Below are 24,325 nucleotides of genomic sequence, written 5' to 3' on the forward strand. Positions count from 1 at the left end.
TTACACGGCTCTGCTGCTTCTTCGTCCAGCTTGATGTATGTATACGTGTGTGTGTGTATTATGTATGAATATTCAATTCCCTGTATATGTGTGCGTTTCGTCGTCGTAATATGAACTAATGAATGAGCGAGTTTAGTCAATGGAGTTGGTTTTTTTTTACTTTTTTTTATGAACGATTTCAACTGCACATGTGTAAGAAAGATAGACCCTTGTACAAAAATATATTATTATCATTCGCGACGATTTGCATGTTTTCCACTATCTTATCATAATTAAAAGCAGGAGGTAGGTTATGACTTGTCTCTGGTTGAATCTCAGTAATTTTTTTTATTTTGATTTCAACATCAAATACCATAATGTATTTTGACGTCTATTTTCAACGAAATAAAATATAATTGATTTTTATCGTTCACTTGTTATGGTATGAAAAAAATCAAAACATCATTTGAAAATAACTGAATTATTTTTTTTATCTGGCTAAAATTAATTGATAAATAAATTGTACGAATATTACCAACAATTAATCTCATCGGTCATGAATCGGCAGTCTGGTGTTTATGTACTTCATGATGATACATAACGTTTTTTAAATTATTTCTTGTGCGTATATAGCATGTATAGACAAATCGAAAATCAAACGCGTCTCATAAGATTGCATATCGCAAGCCCCGAGGGTTTTCGTAGTCGATAGGACAATATGGCTACAACAAAAATTTTCTCAAGTATTTTGAGAAAATCCTCCTAAATCCGAATTTTAAAGGTGGATTTACGACAAATGGTCAAAAAATATCCGATAGATAAATTATATCGGAAACACGTCACTTCTGTTCAGCGCCATAAACTTTTTGTTTTGAATAGCTCAAAAAGTATCATTCAAAAAATCCCTTCTAATAAAAGCTCTAATTAAAAAACAAAAGTGTTATCACTCAAATCTTAATTCTTAAAAGGATTTTATAAAAACAAATGCAAATAAAATAAAATTGATCAATGAGTTATATTAATTTTACGATCGATATGTATTTCAAAATTCTTAAAAAAGTTAAATTTTTATATTATCTGTATTATGTAAAGTTAACTTATATTTTTGTGCTCTTTATAAGTAATTTATGCAATCAAACCGTTTATTTCGATATTTTCTCGTATACTTGACATTTATTTTTGGAGTTGCTGAATTATGGTATTTTTTATGTTAGAATGTTTTCTTTAAATCATAATACGATATTATTCTTCTGTGTGCCGAATAGATGTTGTTTATTAAATTAGTTCTTTATACGACCATGCACCGAATAATTGTGTCTGTTGACACTTCTCTTTTGGGTAAATGTCTTGCCACAAGTGGGACAGGGGTAAGTGATACGATTATGAACTGAATCAAGATGAACTTTCAGATTATCATTTCGTGTAAATGACTTTCCGCATATATTACAGTTGAAAAATTTCCGTTTACCATGCATAGAATCAATATGGGTATTTAGATTAGACTTTTGTGAAAAAGATTTTCCGCATATATCACACGTATGTGGAAAACCATTATGAATTGCATCAATATGGTCTTTGAGGTAATGCTTTTGTGAAAATATCTTTTCACAGGTGTGACATGGATGTTTAATACGATTGTGCGCTGAATCAATGTGGCGTTTCAGAGTTCTCTTAGCTGAAAATTGTTTCAAACATAAGTCACATTTAATGGATGGTTTACTGTTATTTACTGAAGTATTAATTTGCATATTGTTCTGTTCGTTGAGCATGCAATCAGCATTCACATCGGTAGCTTTTATAGTATCGCCGAGGAACTCTTTTTTCACAATTATCTCAGTTTTTATTTTAGTCGAGGAATGAGTTGCAAAATAATTGCCAATTTTTATTTCTCGATATTGATTAGGCGACCAATCGCTCAATTTATCAGGATCTCGATTTAATGTATTCACATTTGGTTTCTGATCTCTGCATTCAAGCTCTATCACAATTTCGTGGTTAGATTGAACTTCATTAATTCTTTCGTTCACCTTATCGGGCGCTAATAAACTTGCATTAGGCTTCACATCCTTGCACTCAAATTCTATTTTAATATCTTGATTAGGTTGATATTCATTAATTCCTTTTAATTCTTCAAGTGTGTGAATCTGTAATAAATATTGAGGTTTTTTGAAAATTTTCTCAAACGAGATCAACATAGTGATATTTATCAACTTACGGTATTCTCTTGCAGATATATGTGTTGCAAATTTTTAGTATCGAATGTCTGGACTTTCGTTTCACCCTCATCGTTTTCGTTGTAACACCTATCAGTAGGCTCTTTTTTTACTCTAAAAAATCGATAAAATTAAAAAAAAATTCACGCAATTGTTTCATCATTTTAATTTACACGATGATAATTACTTGTCTGTATAGTTAACTGTACCACTAGACTTCATTTTTTGCGATGTAGGAATTAGTTTACGACTACCCTTCTATATCAGATCAGATGTATAATTGAATTATTACAAATTATGAAATCAAAATGACGAGAACAAATGAAATAACTGAGCCATTCGAGTGCTCGAAATGTTTCGAAGTACTGATCATAATGAATACCAGTGGATAAAATCAAGGTGCTAGAAATTTCATCGCATAATGTCGTTTGAGCATTAAATATAGCTTAGAGTCGCACGATGAGAATTTCGAATTACCCATTCTATGGTGTATCCTGTATTACCGACATCTCTCACTTTGGCAGGCCGCACAAATTTAGGCGGGAAAACAGACGATTCTTAGCTCGAACACAGTCTGCTAGCAGTCCTCGTTGTTGTCACTGCAGCAGCGACTCAAACAACTTTTACTTTTTTTATTTTTTCTCTATTAAAATTTGTTTAACAATGTCGATTCACTTACACATCACCAAAGAAAACATGCAGCAGGACGAGGAACCGGTGCTGCACTCGATACCGTGCAAAATTCACACCGACGACACGGCCAACGTCGAGACCTACTTTAAGCCTTACATTCAAAATACCGAGGGTGACAGTGAGTAGTAGTCTCTTGAGTTGAATTAATCGCACTTCCCTTCACTCGTGGTGTAATTTTTACAGATTTGAAATCGTCGTTCCGGGGACATCCGCTCGAGGGTAAAAAGATACCGGTGCCCAAGGGCTACATGGGTGTCACCTTCTTCGAGTACAAAAAGCCCGAGACCGACGACGCCGAAAGAAACATCTATGCCACAGGCCGATTCAGCGAGTTCACGTATTGGAATTACGACAAAGTACCCACGAAAAACGATCCCTTCATTTCCGCTCTCGACTGGATCGACATAGCGGAGGCTGTAAGTTTACCAATATAACAAGAATATAAAACGGGCTCCGTTTAATTCGTTATTTACATGCATATTTTTCAATTTTACAGTTACACTCGAACGATGATGTACAGGAGGAAAAATGACAATGCTGACTTTCGCAGATAAGCTTGTATTTATTTTTTATACTGACGATATTTTTCGATAATGTTTTTAAATATAATTTATTTTTTCAAAGCATCGATTCAGACTATATAAAAAATCATTTAAATTACAATTTTCTAGTATACAATAGATAATAAATCACAATACCTAATATGATACTTATAAGTCACTCGCACAAACTCACGATTAATGAATTCAATTACATCTCATTAATAAATGCTTTTACGAGAAGCATTTTTTAACATCGTAAGTTGTGAAGATCGAAATTACATTCTTTATTTCCATTATTTGTGCTTCCTGTGTTTTTTAAAAAATGTTTACTAGCCTAGTCATACAATACATTATTGGATGATTTTTATCTTAGAGTATGGTTATATCAAATTTCTTTTTATTTACAATACAAAATATTAAAAAACCATATCTTTAATTGCTACAATACTTTGAATTAATGTCTTTGGAAATCATTTCTTAATTGTGCTTTTACTAATTAATTGTTATGTGCGAAAAATGTTTATTATAATCATTTTTAATCAGATGAATAATTTTTGTAACATTTTATTGTTGCAAAAATGTATTCAGCCCTTATTATAAAGTATATCAATATATATTTGTTTACTTTGATTTCTTCAACATACATAATATGTGCAACACTGCTTCTAATTTAAAGGGAATGTAAAAAAGTCATCAGTCCTTCATAATTCATTTAAAATAAAATCATTAAACAAGTCAGTTGATATAAAAATTATAAAATTTAAAAAAAAGCTATAATCAATAGAATTTATAGCTTAATACAAAAGTGTGCTGTCATATTAATGAATCACAGTTTAAAAAGTACTTAAAATTAGGTACATATTATTTTTCAATTGGAACAGCATATTTTCATGTTTTAATGAATAATACCCTTTCTCAAATTAATTTTGTCAGAAACAAAAAAAAATAAATATCATTATTATAGAAACAAAGAGATTTCACAAAATTTAGTGATTATCTCTACTTCTGGTTTATGTGATAAATAATTTTTTTTAATGGAACTTTGCAAAACTATAAATGCTTTTTCTGTTACTTCAAAGAAGTATGCGTAGAGGGGTATACAATTTTTTTCAATTATGCTGAAATGACACAATTGGAATTTCATGACTAGTAAGTTAATTCATTTTTTGTACCCTGTATATATCTATACAAGTCAAATTTATGTATTATTTTATGGGAATTCTGGATGTTCTTGTTGATACTTAGTTTGTTCTTGATGTACCTTAATGAATGCACTAAGCCTTTCAAGCAAAAATTGTTTATCATGTCCTTCAAGAATAAGTTGATTTCTCAAAACCTGCACCATATTTTTGTTGGCACTGGCCACAGCATTATAATAATATAGAAAAAATGAGAGTATAAGAAATGCTGCAGCTGCAAAGCTGAATGTTGAAAATAAAGATAAAATTGATCTCAACCAAGCTGGAAGTTGTTGGTATGTTAAAACAAGCAAACTCCAAGAAGACTCCAAACCTTTGAAGGGTCCACATGATTTAGAAGGAGTCATTTTAACTAGACTGTAAACAACGGGTACAATCGTCAAAATGTAGCATATAAGGAGAATGAGCATGAAAAGTGATTGTGATTTACTAGCACGATAAATACGCTTAGAGGGCCCACAAATTATCATGCAAAAGAATTTCTTTGTGTAAAAAAGTAAAAATGAACCTATTACTGCAATTAAAGGCAATCCTGGTGAGAAAAATGTCCCAAGCCAGCAAACAGTTTGTAAATAGACTATATCAAGAACATGTTTAGATAAATCAAATTCTTGTCGACCTATATATCGTACAACTTTATTTTTGGTACTTCGGGCAACGCTAGCTCTAAATAGGTTGATGGTAAATGTCAAGAAGAATTGGCTTACTACATCAGTCATGTATAGCTTCATAAACTGCTGCCCGACAAATGTCTCCCAGCATAAGGGTTTTTTAGAATTATTGCAATCATCGTTATCTTTACTTTGCGCTATTTTCATGTAAAAAGTGTAGAGCAACACAATCAAAGATGCTAATCTTAAGAATATTGTACGGAAGAGGGTAAGTTTTACAACAAATGTTGGACTATAATTTTCAAGAGTTATAAGATAATTAAAGAGTACGGGAATGACCATATTGAGTAAAACAATGGCAAAGTATGGTACAAATTCGTAGACCCAAAGTTCTACCGTTTTAGCATCTATACTTGAGTAGACCATCTTTAGGGGTTGGTTGGCTACTTTTTCAAAAGACAAGCGAATTATCCAATATATACCAATTCCCGACAATAATAAGATGATAATGACTGAAATATTTACGATAATACGAATTAAACAAAGTTTGAATCTGTCTTCTTGCGTTCGATTTTGACGCTCATCCTCGAACCGTTCTGCCGCCAATAGTGCCTGTAAAAAATTGAACATATATTTTCATGTTTTTTTTGTAAGACAATTAACTTTTTTCACTTATGTAATACCTTCATTTCTTTGTACAAGGCTAAGTGTTTAGTAGAGGCGGCCTTTTCATTATTGATACAATAATCCCATCCTCCAAAAATCAAATTGCAGTAATGGTATAACTGGCCTTCACTTTCAACAACTCTTTGTTTGAACCCTTTAGCTGCCCATCTAACAATAGCAAATAAACTCACTGCGAAAACAGCAATCATAACAAAAACATAAGCTAATGGTAATTTATAGGTCAAGTTTTTTTCTTCATTGTAATAAGTAGATGATGAATATGCTCCATAAAATAGAACAGTGTTTTCTAATAAATGTCCACCATGGAAAAGACTGGCAATTTCAAAATTTCTAGTACTGTTGACACTCGTTGATGAACAACAGGTACCATTTGCAGTTATACAAGAGTCATCTGCAGGAAATTCTAATAATATAGTAGGCAAAACTAGAAAGATCATAATAATGGAAAAAAGAAAGAGATTCAGAAAGAGAATCCACTTGATAAAGAGAAAGTAGGCAACAACTCCCATTCCAAAATTGCCGCCAATGTGTTTCAAGCTACTATTCCAAAGTCCCATTTTTGAATAGACTTGATGTAGGAAATTTTTCAGGCCTTCCCATTTTTGTAGACACCAAAATTTAAATTGTTCACATCCTTGAAGTCTAATGGTCGTGGTATTCTAAAAAAATAATTATTTTATTTTTTTAATAAATTATATTGAAAGTTTTAAAAATTGACTCAACAGTACCTTTAACTGCAGCTTGAGTTCCTTTTTTTGTTTCATGCATACGGGCAGGGCTTTGATTTGCATAATATCTTCCCAATTTTTTTTCTCATTAGTCAAATTCTCAGATAAATCAGGCAGCATAGATGCATTTGCATCTAGTTGAGTTGACTGACGTCTAGTTGTGGTTGAATACCTTAAACGAGTGCTTGTGCGTCTTCTCAGCGTTGTGCGTGGTTCATGTCCCACTCGTTTTGTAGTAGTGACTATTTCAATAATATTAGAAGTGCGATGATAATCTTGACCATGTCATTTTTTTGACATAAATGCAAAATATAAAAGCAATAAAAGCAGAGACAAAACAAAAACAAAGATAAAATAAAAGCAAAGACAAAGTAAAAGCAAAGGCAAAATTTAGCACTTAGATTCATGAACTTACCAACTCGGGATTTCTTGCTCGGTAAGAGGGTGGCCAGCTTTGACGGGTCTCTTTCCAGTGCCTTTTGTATGTCGGCCTCGCAAGCACCAGGATAGCTCTCCTGATAAAACTCCGCGCCAGCCTCCTCCCATCCCTTGCTCCGATTTCCGACGCGCTTTTTCCTCTCTCCGCTCGACATTTTTGCCCGACTTTTCCTCGAGACACTCGATCACCACACTGTCACACAAAATTCAACCGTCGAAATTCGATCCCCTCGAACGAGTTCAATTACGACGCTTTCGCATCGTTGATTCAATGATGATTTCGGAGAAGTGACAACAAAGAGCCGTGACAGTTAGCGCCTCGTTGTGTTTATCGTCGATTCGATGCGACATCATCATTGTTGGGTGTGATCGCCAAGATGGGATGAAATTTTATACACCGCTTCGATGTTATATCACATGAGGATGTTGTGCGCTCACTTCGATGTTTCTCACTCGAGCAAAGGGTGGCTGAGACTGCGACTGCTGCTGCTGCTGCTGCTGCTGCTGCTGCCGAGATGAGAGAGACCAGACATAATTACTGCATTGCTGCGTGCAAGCTGCAACGCGAAGACGTTCTCGCGTCTCTCGCGGTGTTGCCAAGGGTGTATGGCGGCGGCGTCTGCTAGATTATTTATTATTATTGTGAGATGCGGTGGTGGTGGCGCTCGTTTCGAACTTTTCGTCCGAAAATGACTCATACTGGGGGATGAAACTTTTCCGAATTTTTTTCATCTGTCGGGCTTGTAACAAAAGATTTTAATGACTCATAAGCTGCAGCTTTTATTTTTGTGAAAGAAATGATAATGACCATGTTATATAGTTTTGCCAATTCATCTCATTGTGTTACAGAATTTTGAGAAATAGTTTTCTGATGATTTTAAAAGCATTTATATTCTTTTATTGTTCTATAACTAACAGATCTGATTATATTTTTTTACACAGGGTAGTATTCTTAATTATAATTAGTATTAAAAAAGTATAAAATATTGGCAGCATTCAATCATCTCTGTTGACGCTAGCAGCAGCTTTAGCTTGAATTTCTTTTTGCTTTAGTTTTTGTAAGTGCAATGCTCTCTTCTATAATAACAAAAAAACAAGCATTTAATTAGTATTGTTAGGAGTTAATCATATCCAATAGTATATCATTTATTCTCTTCTTACTTTTAATCTGGCTGTTCTATCACAAATTGACATTATCTCAGTCTTTATATCCAATAATTTTCTTTGAGAATTTGCAACTGTTGTAAACTGCAAAAATACAAAAAATAGTAAGATAATTCATGAAAACTATTTTTAACAATTTATCAAAACATTCATACCAAATGATTGAGTTCAATATCATCTTGAACATCACACATTTTCTTATTTTCTGCTTGCATTTGAGTAATACATGTTTCTTGTTTTGATCTGCAAAATATGATAAACATTTATAACCATAAAATGATCAATCAAGGGATTTAAAGTTGAGTATTTACAATTACTTACGTTAGAGCATTCAATTCTTGCTGAACTTGAGATAAAGGCCCTTCGTAGACATCTACGATTCCTTTAGCAAGTTTTTGAGATACCTCTGATAAGTCATCCAATTCCTTTCTGTGAAAAAAGTATGTAAGCATGAGCTCGAATTATTTTTAGAGCACAAAGAAAGACTTTTGGAATAAAATCGTGATTTGTAACGATGATATCGCTCAAAATCTCATTTAAAACTCACTTTACGTCGTCCATTATTGCCTTGATAATTAGTATTCAAAATTCATAACAATCGTAAAAGAAGGTGCGTGTCCAAAGTCACCTGCGTCTTACTCCTATCGTGGCCTTTTATTCTATACCACGTCTCGTCACCAAGAATATAGACCACATATAGCCGCGTAATAATGCACTTTGCGGATGTAATAAAGGATTCTAACGATTTTTTATCACACCAGACGGGCCAAAGCTTTGAACGATAAACATATATCGATGCACCGGCCGAAATCCATACGAGAGACGCGCACTCAGCGATGACAACAACCAGCTGTTCTCGTTATTGCATATGTGTAGGTGTAGCTAGTGGCAGTGAGTCACGTGACCCCTGAAAAGATGCGCCGCCGTTTTCAAGGACGGATTCTGCTGCTGTCTTCTGCTCGCGCTACATATCCAAATGTCATGATGCGTCTACGCATTGTTTGTGTATGTAATAATCGTGTCTCCGTCGCGGAGTAAGATAATAATCAATTTTTCGGAGGGAAAAAACGTGCTGCGGAGAGATGACGATTCAGTTGCAATTGAGCATCGGACACTCTCGCCGCGACGGTCGTGGATAAGCGCGCTGCCAGTCGTTCGGAGTTTCGCAAAGCTATAACCTCAGCAATAAAGTGGTAAGCCTCGAATCGCAAAACTTTTAATATATTTTATTTAAAAAATTTAGAATTCATTACGATTACGTTAGGAATTGTGTAAATTTGTGGATGTGTGTAGAATTTATCAATAACACTGTTACGTGTAATGTCAAGGAATTATTTTCTTTTTTCAGACGCAACGAAAGTAATATCGATTTTTTAGCATTTGACTTAGTTAATTTTTAACGCTATTTGATGAGCAGCAACATGGCATGGCTCGGGAATATAGCGCACAGTGTTCTGCGAAACATCTCATTGTTTCCGGAGATACCCTGCAATCAAGTGCAGGAAGTCAAGACTAGCGAATATCACAAAAGACACATACACTGTCGTGAAGACGGCATCGTTTTATATAAGCCTGGAGGATCTGACAAGGATAAAAAATATGAAATTGTATTGCACAGACCGTGCTCAGAGTCTTTACATCAGGGATACAGGTACAAATACTGTTTTTTTTTTGTGGCATTTACATTAATTTTAAATACTATACTATACTATGACATAGATGAATGAAAAATATATTTGCAGTTTGTATCGCTCAGAAAATTTGGAAGAGGTAGAAACTAAATTCATTATTTACAAAGACAAAGTGCCAGTTCTCATTGACATATGCCGTGAGGTCAGTTATAAAAAATGTAAAACATGTAATCAACTTGTAAGTGCTGCCACTATTTACTAGCTTGAATTTTTCAGATGGCGAATGACAAAAAAATTCAAAAGCTCTGCGATACTTTAGTGGAGCACTCGACTTGGACTCTAGCTCATGTCTCAGCAGGTTTAATGCTCTATGAAGCTTTCAACCATGACATTGTTCTCAACTACTTGAATAGCAGTGACAATGAAACAGGAGCTTCGCCGCTACAAGTTGCCATTACTACTCATAACTTAAAAATAGTTCAAATGTTGATAGCAGCCAAAGGTTCACTGACACATTTGGACTGGAAAGCCAATACTGTTTTTCATTATGCTGCAAATTCTACAAAAGAAATTATTCTAGCCCTTGGTTCTGATCTTCCCCACATATTAAACAGCAGAAACAGCGATGGCTATACTCCAATGCATTTGGCTTGTTTAAATGATAAGCCAGATTGCGTTAAAGCATTGCTGTTGATTGGAGCTGATGTTAATATTTCTGCAACTGAAGGTATTCTTATCTTTTTAATATTAACTAAATCACCATAGGGTAGAATAACTCATTTAAAATTAATATGACCAATTTTCACTTTAAATTTACCATCTCTCTAATAACTGTAAACACTGTAGAAAGAGATAAATATTTCTTATCTTGAAATTTTCTCCCTTGTACGCTTTTCAATAAACAAAACAAATTCACGCGGTCCAACGAGAGCACAGTACATCGCGGGCGACGTAAAAGCTAACACGCGCAAAACGTCATCAAAATGTCCAGAAGAAGTCGTTCTCCTCGCAAAGAGTGTAATTGTTGCGATTGTTGTTCAGGCTCAGCCTCGACGCCGGGCTACATCGGTGACTTTCTGCACAACCAGCCGAACAGCTTGAAGCACGAGGACATGAAGTACGGCGGCACACCGCTGCACTGGTGCTGCAGCCGCGAGGTGATCAATCAGTTGATCGAGAAGAATTGCGACATCGACGCGCTGAACTTCGACGGCAGGACGGCCCTGCACGTCATGGTGATGCGCAAGAGGCTGGAGTGCGTGTCGGCCCTGCTCAGTCACATGGCCAACATCAATATCGTCGACAGAGAGGGAAACAGTCCTCTGCATCTTGCCGTGGCTCAGGTATTTATTATTCCAACTGTGTGTACGTCGAGGTCGGCAAGTGACCTCGAACTAGCCGTGCGTACTTATGGTCACGTAGCGGTATAAAGCTGATCGATATCAAAATTTAACGATCGAACCGCGCGTTGAATAATTATGCATTGATTTCGTTTCAGTCCACACCAGCCATCGTTCAACTTCTCTTGGCTTTCGGAGCGGACGTCAACTCGAGAAATTTCAACGGATCGTCGCCCCGTCACCTGGTGAACGTCGATCAGCCCGACGGACAGAAAATCCTGTACATCCTGCACGCGGTCGGCGCGAAACGCTGCCCGGCAGAGACGCGCAGCTGCCATCAGGGCTGCAAGCACAGAGAGACGTTCGACGGCGTGGCGCCACCCGAGCCGCCAACCGCCGTGTCGCGGTCCGTGCTCGACCAAATGCTCTACGTGTCGAGCATGGCAAAAATGGCGTCGGAGGCCGAGTCGTCCAAGAGGGGCAAGAAGAAGAGCGGCGGTCGGCTGCTCTGCCTCGACGGCGGCGGCATTCGCGGCCTGGTGCTCGTCCAGACGCTGCTGGAAATCGAGTCCGTGCTCGGCAAGCCCATCGGCACGTACTTCGACTGGATCGCCGGCACGTCCACGGGTGGCATACTGGCGCTGGGCATAGTCGCCGGCAAGTCCCTGCAGGAGTGCCAGGCGCTCTACTTCCGCATCAAGGACAGCACCTTCGTCGGCAGCCGGCCGTACGCGAGCGAGCCCCTCGAGTCGGCCCTCAAGCAGACCCTGGGCGAGGAGACGGTCATGTCGGACATTCGCTATCCCAAGCTCATGATCACGGGCGTGCTGGCGGATCGCAAGCCCGTGGAGCTCCATCTGTTTCGCAATTACGAGTCGCCGAGCAAGATACTCGGCCAGCCGGTGAGCGACAAGTTCAAGCCGACCCTCGAGCCCGAGGAGCAGCTGTGCTGGAAGGCCGCGAGAGCCACGGGCGCGGCGCCCTCGTATTTCCGCGCCTTCGGTCGGTTCCTCGACGGCGGTCTGATAGCCAATAATCCGACACTCGACGCCATGACCGAGATACACGAGTACAATCTGGCCCTGGAGGCCTCCGGCAGAGCCGCCGAAGTTGTACCGTTGCAGTTGGTCGTATCGATCGGCACTGGTGCCATACCTTGCAAGCCTCTGCAAAATGTCGACATTTTCAGACCGGGGGGGATCTTTGATACGGCCAAATTAGGTAATGTATTCATTTGTCATTTCTTAAAAATTTAATCGTCACTTTATTGTTAATCTTACCCGTTAATTCGCATACAGCCATGGGTTTATCGACTCTTGCCGCCCTGCTGGTGGACCAAGCCACTGCGTCCGACGGACGGGTCGTCGATCGCGCGCGCACCTGGTGCTCCATGATCGGCGTGCCCTACTACCGCTTCAATCCGCAGCTCAGCGCCGAGATCGAGATGGACGAGAGGAGCGACGCCATACTCGCCGAAATGATGTGGACCGTCAAGGCTGCCATGCACGCGAATCGCGACCAGATCAAGGAACTCGGAGCTGTGCTGGACTCGCTCAACGAATAGAAATTTACCTTTTATCTAAACGATCCTTCGCATGTTCGTATGTGGCATATCATTATTTTCTGATTTTATTTATTTTTTTCAAGTTTATGTTTTGAATCGAATTTTGCTCGAGGCATGTGATGCCCGAGCATCGTGTGCATGAATTCTCTCTCCTGTGATTTGTAATTTTTGTGACGCGAACCATATCTTATATAATTCAAATAATAATTCCACTGATGATTTGCGTTCAGTCATATCGAAGAATGAGGAATATTTTAGTCGAAAATATAATCGAAGCAGTCCTGATAATGCTGAGATAATTTATGCCGTTTGTCTATCGGTCAAATAATGTAGTTTAATTAATTATTATATCAAAGCGCCACATCTTGAATTTAGAACTTAATAGTCAGAGACAAAATTGAGAGAAGCGAGAGGTAATATTGTGTATTAGCGTAGAGCTTTTTCTACTTTTTTCGTATATGAGTGTACAGATAATATTTTATACGACGATTGACGTGTATTTAGAGAGATGGTGTAGCCACGAGACTCACTGTGGGAAGTACGGGTTTTGGCCCTTGAGAGAATTTTTATTACATGTTGTAGTTATAATTATCATTATCTGTAAAAAACAACAACAAAACAAAATGCACAATTGATCGACACCCAGAAATTTTATGAAACGAAGTTTTTTTTATTATCATTTCGTAAGCAACAGATTAATTTTAAATGTTATCATAAGTACCTGTCAGAGTCACCAAATGAACAAACATACCAAGTGTTCGCCGTAATAACGAATTGCCATAGCAAAACAAATAATACAATAATATATGAATCAATAAAAAAAAAAGGTTTCAGAAATAAATTTATTGTTCAACCAACATACTGCGAGCTTAAAAATTATTTCACTCGTCAAACTTAAGTACACGAACGTTTACGATTTGTAAAAATCCTTAAAATCTTAAAATTTACAGAAAGGCACGATTATATCGATAAAAATCAGGTCCACTATATACCCGGAAACACATTGTATTTAATGTATATCGGATTGTCGTCGCGCGTTCACCGTGGTGGCACGTAATACGGCGACGAAGCGATGTAGGGATAAAACGAATGATGAGCCGGGCTTGGCGCAGCCACAACCTGCGAAGCAGCAGCAGCAGCAGCCGCCGCAGTCGAGCTCGTCATCGTCGAGGCCTGGTGATGATGATTCTGGTGCGCGTAATCCAGTTCCTCGTAATGGTGCGGTGGCGGCGGCGGATGAGGATAATGATGGTGTTGGGATGCGACCACTGCCGCCGGTCCGTTGCCGGTCAGGTAGGCCGCCTCCGTGTAGTATTGGGGATGATGTGGATGATGATGACGATTGGCCGCGGTAGCGGCGTAATGCGTGTAGTCTCCCGCCGTGGGCGTCGTTTTCGCGGCCCCGTAGTGTCCGGCGGTGGTGGCATTTCTCACAACGCTCGATTCGTAGTTCAACTTGGCGCTCGATTGCTGCAGATCGCTATCGTATCTGTGCGGATGGGACGAGTGGTGATGGTGGTGGTGGTTGTGAAGATGGTCCGGAGTCGAGTAACGGGACGACGCGGCGCTACTCGCCTCCGCAGTTCTAGTCGCTGAGCAAAAAAGAAATTAATGTAACGATGTCTTATATATAAACATCGAATTTAAGCTTAATGTGCTGATCACTATACCGAGGCTCAATCCATGATGATGCTCGTGATCGAGGGCGTATTTGGCAGTGGTGTCGTAGCTCGTCAATTCGCCGGCCGACGGCGAGCTGGACGTAGCAGCCGCTGCAGTTCCGTAAGAGCTCGTAACGACGACCGACCGATCGTAGCCGCTGCCGCTGTTGCTGCCGAGCATCGGGCTGCTCGGCGACGGACTGATGTTTACGTTGAGGCCCGCAGCATCGGGTTCGGGGCAAATGCGGCCCGTGACACCACCGGCAGCCGCGGCCGTATGATTGTACAGATGATGATGATGATGATGATTGGTCGTGGAGTCGGCAATACTGGCGCTCGTCGACACGGGCTCTATATTGTTGTTGCTCGCCGACGAGCGACTCGTCGTTGTCGTCGTCGTCGTCGATGAGGCCTCCGCGGCGTCGATTTTGGCTTTTCGGCGTCGCGGTTGGTACTGAGATGGATGAAAGAAAAGGAAAATTTCGTGGTATCACGCAATTCAAGTCCGCTTATAGTTCTAATTAAAAAAAAAAAAGAAATAACATTTCTAATACTTTGTAATGTGGATGCTGCTTTTTATGCGCGTTCCTCAGTCTTTCCGCCTCCTCGATGAACGGCTTCTTCTCGCCGTCGCTCAGTATTCTGCAAAGTAATTCACCCAAAATTGCCTCGTTTCTATATATCATCGCGATATTCAAGCATTATGCTCACCTCCACAATTTACCAAGGGTCTTGGACAGCTCGGCGTTGTGCAGCTGCGGATACTGCACGGCGAGTCTGCGTCGGGCCGCCTGGGCCCAGACCATGAAGGCGTTCATCGGTCGCTTGATGTGCGAGGCGCGTCCGCTGCCGTCGCAGCAAGTGCGCGAAGTCACCGGCAGCAGTGTCCAATCGTAACCTTTGATTTGATCGTCGTTTACAATAATTAATTATGCCTCTTTTTCGATCGAGAAAAATGTTATTAGCGCGAAACAAAAAGATTCATAAATATAAAATTCCGTCGAATATTTCTCACATTATACGAAGCAAAAAATTGGTCCTTCGACTTTAGCGTACAGAAAATCCAAGAAACTTTCGAGCTTTGAAAGAAAAATAATGCCTCGGAAGATCCGCGAAAAAACAAGTGTCGCGTTTCTAATTGCCGCCTGCACGTCTCATCACGCATCGACGGCGCGGCCTCTTCTCATCTCTCTCTCTCGAGCTCTCCAACCCAAAGCTGTATATGCGAGAGAAGCTGCCTAATTTTTTTTTTTCGTTGTCTCTTACGCACTCGCACATTCACGAACTCGGAGTCGTGTGCCGCGTTCCACGGAATCGGGGGCGCGCGATCCTCTTTGGTGCGAGCCTTTTTGCCACTCGGAAGGATGCTTTTTACGAGGAATATTATATATGGTTGATTCTCCCGAAATCTGCTTTTTCGGGTATGGAAAACGAAAAAATGGTGAAAATTTTTTTGTCATATTGAACGGCGCGAACTAGTTTACCCTTTTTTAAACCATAAAATATGAATAATTATTGAATCTGGGGCTTTGAGATTTCTTTTTACGAAAACTATGTCCGATTTTATGCTTAAAATCGACTATTTTGGGTTACGGAGGTGACACACACGGAGTCGACAAATCGCTGCTTTGATCAACTATGTAAGAAAAATAAGAAACGGACAAAATTTTCCGCACAACCCGAAATTTGGTCATGAAAAACGAGTCTTTTGACGGGGCGAGCGGTTAAAAAGAATGATCATAGCTCGAGATATTCATGTCCACGGAGGTGACCGTTTTTTTGACACACGTGAATTTTTCAATAGAATAATTATCGCAGCAACGATAAAATGTAAAATTTGAACCCGCAACCTACACCAATCAAAAGCTGGGCTATAATACTTGACATTTACGTATCTAGCGACATCAAAAATGAGTTAGCGACCCAAAGCAGGCGGTATGTTTGAAATTATTCAGAAGCATGATTAAAATCCGAGACATTTTTCAATTGCGTGGGAAATTTTTTTAAAACATTTTTCAAAGCCCTATAATAGACTTGAACTTTACTCTGGATGTATAGAAGCTGGTCTCATAGTTATTATAGGGTCAGGTGCTAATGAGAATGCATGGTACATGCAAATAGAGTTGATTTTGAGATGTAGACATGCCACGGAGGTGACATTTGGCATGTATATCTCCACGGCAAATTTAACTGACCCTAAAAAATTGAAATATTTATGTCCTATCATGAAGAATACAACAATATTGAATGAATGACCGAGCCAGTTTTGGCTCATCTTCACTAGTTTAAGAATATGGCATAAAGACATGCAAAAAGCAGATTTCAGGAGAATCAACCATATACGCGTAGCACGCCTATATGAATTTCTGAACTGCGATTTCGAGTTAAAGAGTTCGTCGAACGCGGTACGCGCGTGTTTTTTGGAGTCTGATAAATTCGAGAAGAATTAAATGATGCAAAATATGGGAGAAAAAAGGAGAGAATTGCGCTTGCCAGCGAAGTACGCATAAATATATGTGGCGAGAGAAGGGGGCCGCGAATGTTTTAGAGAAAAAGAGAAAAAAAGGGGAAGGGGGGGACCGCTCTATACTCGGGGCATCTCTATATTAATACGATAAATATTTGTCTAAGAGCTATGATTTACTAGCCGCGATTGGCTTATCAAGCTTTGTAAAGCAGCTGTTGAAATACGCTGTACACGCGATGGCAGCTTCGGCTATGTTTTGGTATACGTAATGAAATGTGCCTCGCGCTTATAACACCTCTGGGGACGCATTTTTGACGATGACGTATATAATACAAAGACCAAAATGAAGAAGACGAGGAAGACGAAGAAGAAGAAGAGGCGCAGATGACAAAGACACGAAGAAGCGCATATATTTTCGAGCGCGAGGGTGAAAATAGATAGATTCGACGTATCGCGTGAAATCGCGATAATATATTGCCGCTCCGCCATACTTCAGCTGGACACGTGTCTTAATTATTTCGTGCAAATACCAAGAGCGCGGGCTTAATACGATACAATTAATAATAAGCGAGAGGAAGACCTCGCGGGGGAATGAAAAATCTACGTGGATTTATATTAAACTCCGAGTGCATCCACGCATTATTAATCGGAGCGAAATCGTACACATAAAAATAGAAACGCGTTGTGTGTGTACGCGTATGTAGGTGCATGCGAGCGACACACTATTCTCGCACCCGCAACTCGTGTGTGTGTGCGAGCTTTCGAGCTTTTCTCCGCAAAAGTCGACTCCGGGGGGCCGCGCGAGGGGGGAGGGAGTCGCGATCCGATGTGTGTGCGGGTGTAGCACCAAGATATACATACATCGCTCGCTCGCGCGCGATGACGATGCCGAGACTAAGTATTATTAAAAGGGAAGGGCAATAAATAATCGCGTCGCGAGAGTGAGAATTTAAATCCGTCGTATGCGTGCGCATGTCTAAGCTCGGGTAATTAGTGCAACATTTGCTATACCGATGCTGCCCGCGCACACGATCGTATATAGATATATTCACGCGCGTTGAACGAAACTTAACGCTCCGCTCGCAGCACCTGTCCCGATTTGCCGCCGATATAGAGGCTCGTGGTGGCACATGCCCCGACTCTTTCTGCGTGTGTATGTAAACTATATATATGTAACGCGCGCGCAAGTATGTGCTTTATAATATACGAGAAAAGGTTAACGTAATTAACGCCGGAATATTTCGATCTAACTCTACGCGCAGCGAGCTTATAAAGATCAATTTCGGAGTCTCCTCATCAACGATGCGTCACTAATTCGAGGTATATACGCGAGTGAACTATGATTTTTATCCGACCAGAGCTTGCATTTTCGTTTGGTTTTTTGTGGTCGCAATTATCACGTGCGTAATCGTATATAAAGCTCGTTACAAGCCGTGATTTTCCGTATCAACGAATTTTGATACACATTGTATCGCTGCGCTGCATAAATCGCGAATTTCATCACATTGTTACGCGCGAGCAGGGGCGTTGCGCTCTTTCTCGTTCTCTCGGTGCCTCTCTTCTTGAAAGAACCGATAGAACTTACCCAGCCAAGCGAAAATATATCCGTCGCGCTATAACGTCTCTCTACTCGCGATTATTACGACGTTAGCCCAGCGCGTGTAATAAAGAGATTACCGTGCGAGAGCTCGGGACGTTAATTGTGTTATTATATTTTGCCCGGTAGATTACTACGGCATGGTCGCGCTGATTTTAGGAGCAGAAAGTCCAGCGCAAAACGATAACGAAAATAATAAAATTTTGTATATATTCGTATGTGTAAACACTCTGTTTAACCGCGACGCAGTCTCGCGTACTTCAAAAGCATATAATAATGATAAATTGCGGTGCAAATGTGTCACCCATGTACATACATACATCGTAAGTGTGTACATTATAATAAGATGTATATACGGTCAAAATGCGGGAGTCGAAGGGGGAGCTGAACCGAGCTCGCGACGCGACATCGTGACACCGACGACGACGACGAGCGAGCGAGGCTTTCAGCACCAATTAAAATGTCCTCGCTAAACGAGAACTGCTACTGCTGCTGCTGCTGCTGCTACTCTCTGCCTTTGAGGCTCTTTTCGAATATACCTCATAATACATGCGCATAACGGGGAATCGACGCGCATCGACGAGCTGACGCGCGACGCTCGACTTCTATCTTCCTCCTCTTTTCTCGCGCGTCTGTACACATCGGGTATCTATCTATGTTGAATGTATTATATAGAGGTGTATTAGTGCGCGAAATATCGGCTATATCTATTTTCAGCGTGTTTATTTCGTCGTGCGCCCAACAGGTGTACGCGCGAAATCCCACATATAAACACGTAAGGCATTGATTTTATAATGGATCTTCGCAGTTGTCAATTAAATACACTCAGTTAGCTCTTCGAACGCTGCCAAGATACACAATAATTCAGCAAATTGTGATGTGTTAATTGCAATTAATAAACTAATATTCCCTCGGACACATAATAATAATCGATACGAGTCCGAGTCTATACTGTATAGACATCGCCTACGACTCGATACACGTACACTCATCCTAAACGTAATGAATGCGTTTGTTTGTCCTAAGTTCGGAAATTTTGATAAAAACGTGACATAATTCACGAGGTTTTCGTATTTCGTGTAGTTGGCGCTCGCAAGTCTGCGTAAATCCGTACATAATTTACTCATCTTCGTACTTTTCACAAAGAGGCCATTGAGGCAGGAAAATATTACATTATTTACATATCGTACGTAGACTAGAGTATAGCGCGCGCGCGCGGCCATTGCCTGCCTCGACACTATGCATTATTATTATTTTACTATTATTTTTACGCCCGATAAAATCTATCTATTTTCCTACGTTAGGGTATATGAAAAACATGTAAGAAACAAAAGCATTATTTCGAACCTTCGAGCAGTTTACCCACGGCGTCGTCGAGAGCCGTGTGCTCCTTCGTCTGCGCCATGGACTGGTGACCCGCTGCTGCTGCTGCTGCTGCACTCGACTTGCTGCTCTTTGCACTTCCCTCACCCCGATTATTGTTGTTGTTATTATTGTTCATATTAACACTTCCGGCCTCCATAATTAAAATCCTTCATTCGAGGCAGTTCGCATTTGCTCGAGATCGGCGATTATTTATTATCTTTATCTCCTTCGAGTGCCCGAATGAAAAAAATAAAAAAAAGACGAAGAAGAGACAGAAGAGCGAAAAAATGTGTATATATAACTCCGCTCCGCAATAATGATTATTATATACTCGTCAAGGCGATAATTTTTCCAGCTAATCTCGCGGCAATATTCTCTCCTTCTCGCTGCTGATCGCTGCCGCTGCTATTCCTCCTCTTCATCCTCATCGTCGTCGTTCTTCTCTAAAAAAATCGCCTTAATGATTTCTCGATTTGGATCAATCTTATCTCTCTCGGTCGAGCGACGATGATTACACATGTGCCATTTTTTCTCTTCTTCTCCGAGTTGAAAAATTTTCTGCTGCTGCTGCTTTATTTATTTTTTTTGTTTTCAACGCGAATGAATGGAAGCCACTGTGTATGTGTTGCTGCACTCGTGCTGCCCGCAATAATATACGTGTGTAATAATATCACGCAAGCGTCTTTATCCGCAAAACCTTTTTTTTCATTAATTGCCTCCGAAACTTTGCTTTTATCAGAGAGAGAAAGAGATAACTTTCGGGAGAGAGAGAGAGAGTGAAAGATACGAGTCGCGTGCCGAGTCTTCGGAAAGGTACTGTCGCGCGCCAAAGCCAGCGACGGCGGCGGCCGCCACCGAAGACGGAGCCGAACGAAGATCTCTCGCTGCCGCGAGAAAAGAGGGATGAGAGCCTAGCTAGCTCTAACTAAGACTTGGCCGCGCGGTGCGGACCGCGAGAGATGATGCTGCAGCGGAGAGACGGCGGCTGCAGCGGCTGTTGAGCGCCCCCTCCCCGCTCTCAAAAGCACACGAGCGAGAGAGACACTGAAAATATCCGCGAGTTGCATTCGGTCCGCGATCATATAGTCGGGTATATTAACTCGCGAGGAAAAGTAGAGAGAAAAGAGAGCGGAAAAGGCGGTACCAACGTTGGACCGCACCTCTTTTTCGAGTTGAATTTGAGTGGTCCGTGAAGCCTGTGGATTATAAATTAAGTTAATTTTTTAAATATTTAATTAACACTTTAATTACACGTTAAAATCGTTACATTATGCAAAAACAATTGATTGACCTTCAGCTTTACTAAATATCTATCAAATAAAAAAAAAAAAATTTAAAAAAAATTCAGTCAGCAGCCGCACATTTTGTCATTGTCGGACTTTGATCTTTCGCGTGTATAAAAGACACCCATAAACACACGATATGTCAGCGCAGCAAGTGTACATGGTATAAGAGCTCAGCTAGTCTGCGTGCGGTGACTCTCTTTTTCTCTCTCGGGCACGGTCAATGCCATCCTCCTTTCCTCAATAGGCCTCGCGGCAGCAGTACAGAAGCACAAGCCACCAAAGAGAGAGAGGAAAGACACGCGCCTCTACGTGCGCGCATAGTAATGAAGGACCGCACTGTACTCCATATAAACCCGAAAGCTTACCGCCCGATAATAAATCTCGCGTGTATACGCGTGTGCGTGCAGGGTCCATTTTGCGGCACGCGAGCACGCGTATTATTATTAGACGAGCGGCCGAAAATGATTCTTTGTGACATTTATAGGCTCTGCTCTTTATCTATCTATCTCTCTTTCGAGCTGTAATGTATTGATTAAACACAATTGTTCTATTTTAATTACTTAAGGCTTTATTTAGGATTTACATAAGAATGTGGTACAGATAGATACAGAGAGCTCTCGAGTGCGCCCGTGCCGGTACAATACTGATATCGTTCGGAGCACGGTGTGTACGACACCATGTGAGTGCGCATACGTGCGCGCTCTGGTGACTATACCACACGAGCTATATAGTACAGCATACAAACGGCTATTGAGAAATCGCGAGGTGCGTGCTCGGCGACGAAGATCGACCATATAATAATCTAATATAGGAGCCAACAGATCGCTGCAATATTATGCAGTTAAGAGGTGAGAGAGTCGCGATTTTATCGCACTTGCTCCGATCTGCTTGAGATGACGATTATATTTGTTCGCTTGTTGATGATCGCTCGCTCGCTCGCTCGCTCGTCGGCACCCGAGAGAGGCAATGAAAGATTCGATTGTCGTCGCGATTCCCGCACTACTACGCGCGGGGCTACTTACTCAGTGTTTTCGTTGATTTTGCCTACGAGCCTCGGCGATGTATAGGGAAATTCAGCGACGATGGCCGCGCGCGATTAGGTTCCTCGAGTCTCTTGACACCGATGATTTCACGCTCGATGTAAAATGGATAACGAGACATGAGTACCGCGGAAGTTTGTATATTCGTATAAAACTCGAAGCGCGTAACGAGCGATTAATTTTACTTTTATCGAGTTCAATAGCGTAAAAAGTATTTAATATTTTTCAATCTCATAACTAAAATGATCATTAATGCGATCTTTATAACGTACGATGATAAGTTTTTACGTTTATTATATCGATTTGAAAAAATGAAAAAATATTCAATTATCCTTGAGTGACGTTTGTCCATCGCGCGTGACAGGCGTCTCGTATACCGCGCATCGGGATTTCCTGAAATAATTACTCCCGCAAATCATCGATATGCAGACAGAATGTGGTGATGCGCCAAAAACAAAATAAAAAGGAGGGAAAAAGAGAAAAAAGCTCCGAGATACGTCGTGCGTGTGCTGTTGTTATACAATATACACACAGTCTCCGTCGAGTAAGAGAATCGACGATTGTTTACACGAAGCGCCCGTGCAGACTTTGCTTACATATACAAAGTGTAGGTATAATTATCTGGCGAAATCGATGCGTTTCGCGCGCGAAGGCGCCCCCGGCGCCTGGCACACGACACACACATGTATAAATCGTTGTTCAAAATTAGACGTATTACATCGAGTAAGCGCGTGCCACTCAACGAGGTTAAAAACAACACAATTTCGATAGACGACGACGACGACGACGACGACGTCGCGACTTGGGAGGGATCGATCAAGACCCGTGTGTTTGTGTACGAATCTCGATCGACACCCAAAATGTCAAACAGCGATTGCTTATTTTTATTCGTACGTAAATCCTATACGATGCAGGAAAAATACACGGCGAGCAGCTAAGGTCAATCCCAGGACGGATCGTCGTAGTGTAGTGGCATCTAATGAGCTCCGTTATAACGAGTCGCGAACTATGGCTCGGCGCAGCGCGCAGAGTCGAGCGCCACAATGAAACAGCGGAATTTCGTCGATATATCTTGACGGGGGGTCTATACGTGCGGTATACATCGATACCGAGAGTGCATATTATTATGCCTGTGAGTGAGCGGGTATAAGAGCAGCCGCCCGCACCACGGAATGCATTCGCGTGCATCGCTTTATACTTTTCCGACGGTCCGCGCGCGCTTTTACATTATACGCGGGTATGGATCGCAGAAACGCGTCGAGCGCCAGCCCGACATATTATTGTTTGTCTATACATCGATACCTATGTATAATGTACACGCGAAGAGATGTCAAAGGTGTCGAAGCGTTCCCATACATATAGACGTCGACCGATAACGAAGACGATTCAAATTAGGGTGGCTTATTACTGCCGTTTTTGTTCGAGTAAAGAGCAGCTCTCGTTATCTCCTTAGGCCCCTGTCACTTTTATTTTTCTCACAAAAAAAAATCTACACGACGTATCCCTCCGCGCGCTGCTCCGTCCATTTAATGCGTTACTAATGAATTCATGCGATCATCGCTTGACTATTAATCAATAATCATACGTATAAATATATGTTGCACAACGCGGCGCGCGCTGCTATGCGTATACGTGTGTGTGCATTGCGATAAGGATCGGGGAATATTAGTCATAAATGAAAGCTCCGCATATCGTCTCTCGCTTAGAGAGGGATCATAATATGCTACATACCCGTGAGAGAAAAAGATCGACTCGAGTCGTGATGCGTGCGCAACGATGCAAAATCGTATACTCCCTTCGTGCGGTACTTATTTATTTTTTTTGTAATTAAAGAAGAAATGTATATAGTAACGATTATTGCGCGCCGTAAATGTTTACGATTATAATACCAAAAAGTTACGAATTTATTGGAAATAAACGTCGTTAAATACTTTGAAGTATTTGAAACAAAAGTAACTCTGCATCTTCAAAGAAGAGATTAATTTAAAGCAATTATAAAATCAAATTTATATTTATGTCGGATTCTTTGTGAAGTCAAATTTCTGCTGATATGAGAGCTAAGTTACTTGAAATTTCAACAGTTGTATCTTTTAAATTTTTATAATAACTTTGATTATGAT

General features: G+C 40.5%; 6 protein-coding genes across 7 annotated transcripts; 2 read left to right on the plus strand and 4 right to left on the minus strand.

Moving 5' to 3' along the window:
- Window positions 1–1,098: 1,098 nt before the first annotated feature.
- LOC106655749 (myoneurin-like) lies at window positions 1,099–2,670 on the minus strand. Its single transcript, XM_014376298.2, has 3 exons — window positions 2,380–2,670; window positions 2,195–2,306; window positions 1,099–2,123 (listed from the first exon to the last, which is right to left on the minus strand). The coding sequence occupies exons 1-3, from the start codon at window positions 2,412–2,414 to the stop codon at window positions 1,260–1,262; spliced, it is 1,011 nt and encodes a 336-aa protein (XP_014231784.1). The 5' UTR covers window positions 2,415–2,670; the 3' UTR covers window positions 1,099–1,259.
- Window positions 2,671–2,743: 73 nt separating this feature from the next.
- LOC106657000 (ribonuclease H2 subunit C) lies at window positions 2,744–3,515 on the plus strand. The gene is made up of 3 exons (XM_014378231.2): window positions 2,744–3,003; window positions 3,069–3,301; window positions 3,382–3,515. The coding sequence occupies exons 1-3, from the start codon at window positions 2,856–2,858 to the stop codon at window positions 3,415–3,417; spliced, it is 417 nt and encodes a 138-aa protein (XP_014233717.1). The 5' UTR covers window positions 2,744–2,855; the 3' UTR covers window positions 3,418–3,515.
- A 657-nt stretch (window positions 3,516–4,172) lies between these two features.
- LOC106656983 (transmembrane channel-like protein 7) lies at window positions 4,173–7,534 on the minus strand. 2 transcript variants are annotated; one of them, XM_014378221.2, is made up of 4 exons: window positions 7,068–7,534; window positions 6,653–6,894; window positions 5,921–6,583; window positions 4,173–5,849 (listed from the first exon to the last, which is right to left on the minus strand). In XM_014378221.2, exons 1-4 carry the CDS (start codon window positions 7,243–7,245, stop codon window positions 4,638–4,640), a joined length of 2,295 nt encoding a protein of 764 aa, XP_014233707.1. In that variant the 5' UTR covers window positions 7,246–7,534; the 3' UTR covers window positions 4,173–4,637. The 2 variants fall into 2 exon arrangements, with proteins under 2 accessions (XP_014233707.1, XP_014233699.1); XM_014378213.2 differs by having other exon boundaries at window positions 6,653–6,927; window positions 7,068–7,532.
- Window positions 7,535–8,000: 466 nt separating this feature from the next.
- LOC106657010 lies at window positions 8,001–9,122 on the minus strand. Its single transcript, XM_014378244.2, has 5 exons — window positions 8,802–9,122; window positions 8,576–8,683; window positions 8,410–8,497; window positions 8,252–8,338; window positions 8,001–8,167 (listed from the first exon to the last, which is right to left on the minus strand). Exons 1-5 carry the CDS (start codon window positions 8,813–8,815, stop codon window positions 8,087–8,089), a joined length of 378 nt encoding a protein of 125 aa, XP_014233730.1. The 5' UTR covers window positions 8,816–9,122; the 3' UTR covers window positions 8,001–8,086.
- A 45-nt stretch (window positions 9,123–9,167) lies between these two features.
- Window positions 9,168–13,650, plus strand: LOC106656972 (85/88 kDa calcium-independent phospholipase A2). The gene is made up of 7 exons (XM_014378201.2): window positions 9,168–9,447; window positions 9,603–9,905; window positions 9,997–10,087; window positions 10,162–10,612; window positions 10,927–11,228; window positions 11,384–12,446; window positions 12,524–13,650. The coding sequence occupies exons 2-7, from the start codon at window positions 9,664–9,666 to the stop codon at window positions 12,787–12,789; spliced, it is 2,415 nt and encodes an 804-aa protein (XP_014233687.1). The 5' UTR covers window positions 9,168–9,447; window positions 9,603–9,663; the 3' UTR covers window positions 12,790–13,650.
- Window positions 13,651–13,781: 131 nt separating this feature from the next.
- On the minus strand, window positions 13,782–20,660 carry LOC106653475 (transcription factor Sox-8-like). The gene is made up of 5 exons (XM_014372932.2): window positions 19,862–20,660; window positions 15,162–15,348; window positions 15,005–15,092; window positions 14,460–14,904; window positions 13,782–14,381 (listed from the first exon to the last, which is right to left on the minus strand). Exons 1-5 carry the CDS (start codon window positions 20,034–20,036, stop codon window positions 13,828–13,830), a joined length of 1,449 nt encoding a protein of 482 aa, XP_014228418.2. The 5' UTR covers window positions 20,037–20,660; the 3' UTR covers window positions 13,782–13,827.
- Window positions 20,661–24,325: the final 3,665 nt, after the last annotated feature.

This window comes from Trichogramma pretiosum, unplaced genomic scaffold, assembly GCF_000599845.2.
Source record: "Trichogramma pretiosum strain Unisexual culture from Peru unplaced genomic scaffold, Tpre_2.0 scaffold1, whole genome shotgun sequence".
NCBI lineage: Eukaryota > Metazoa > Arthropoda > Insecta > Hymenoptera > Trichogrammatidae > Trichogramma > Trichogramma pretiosum.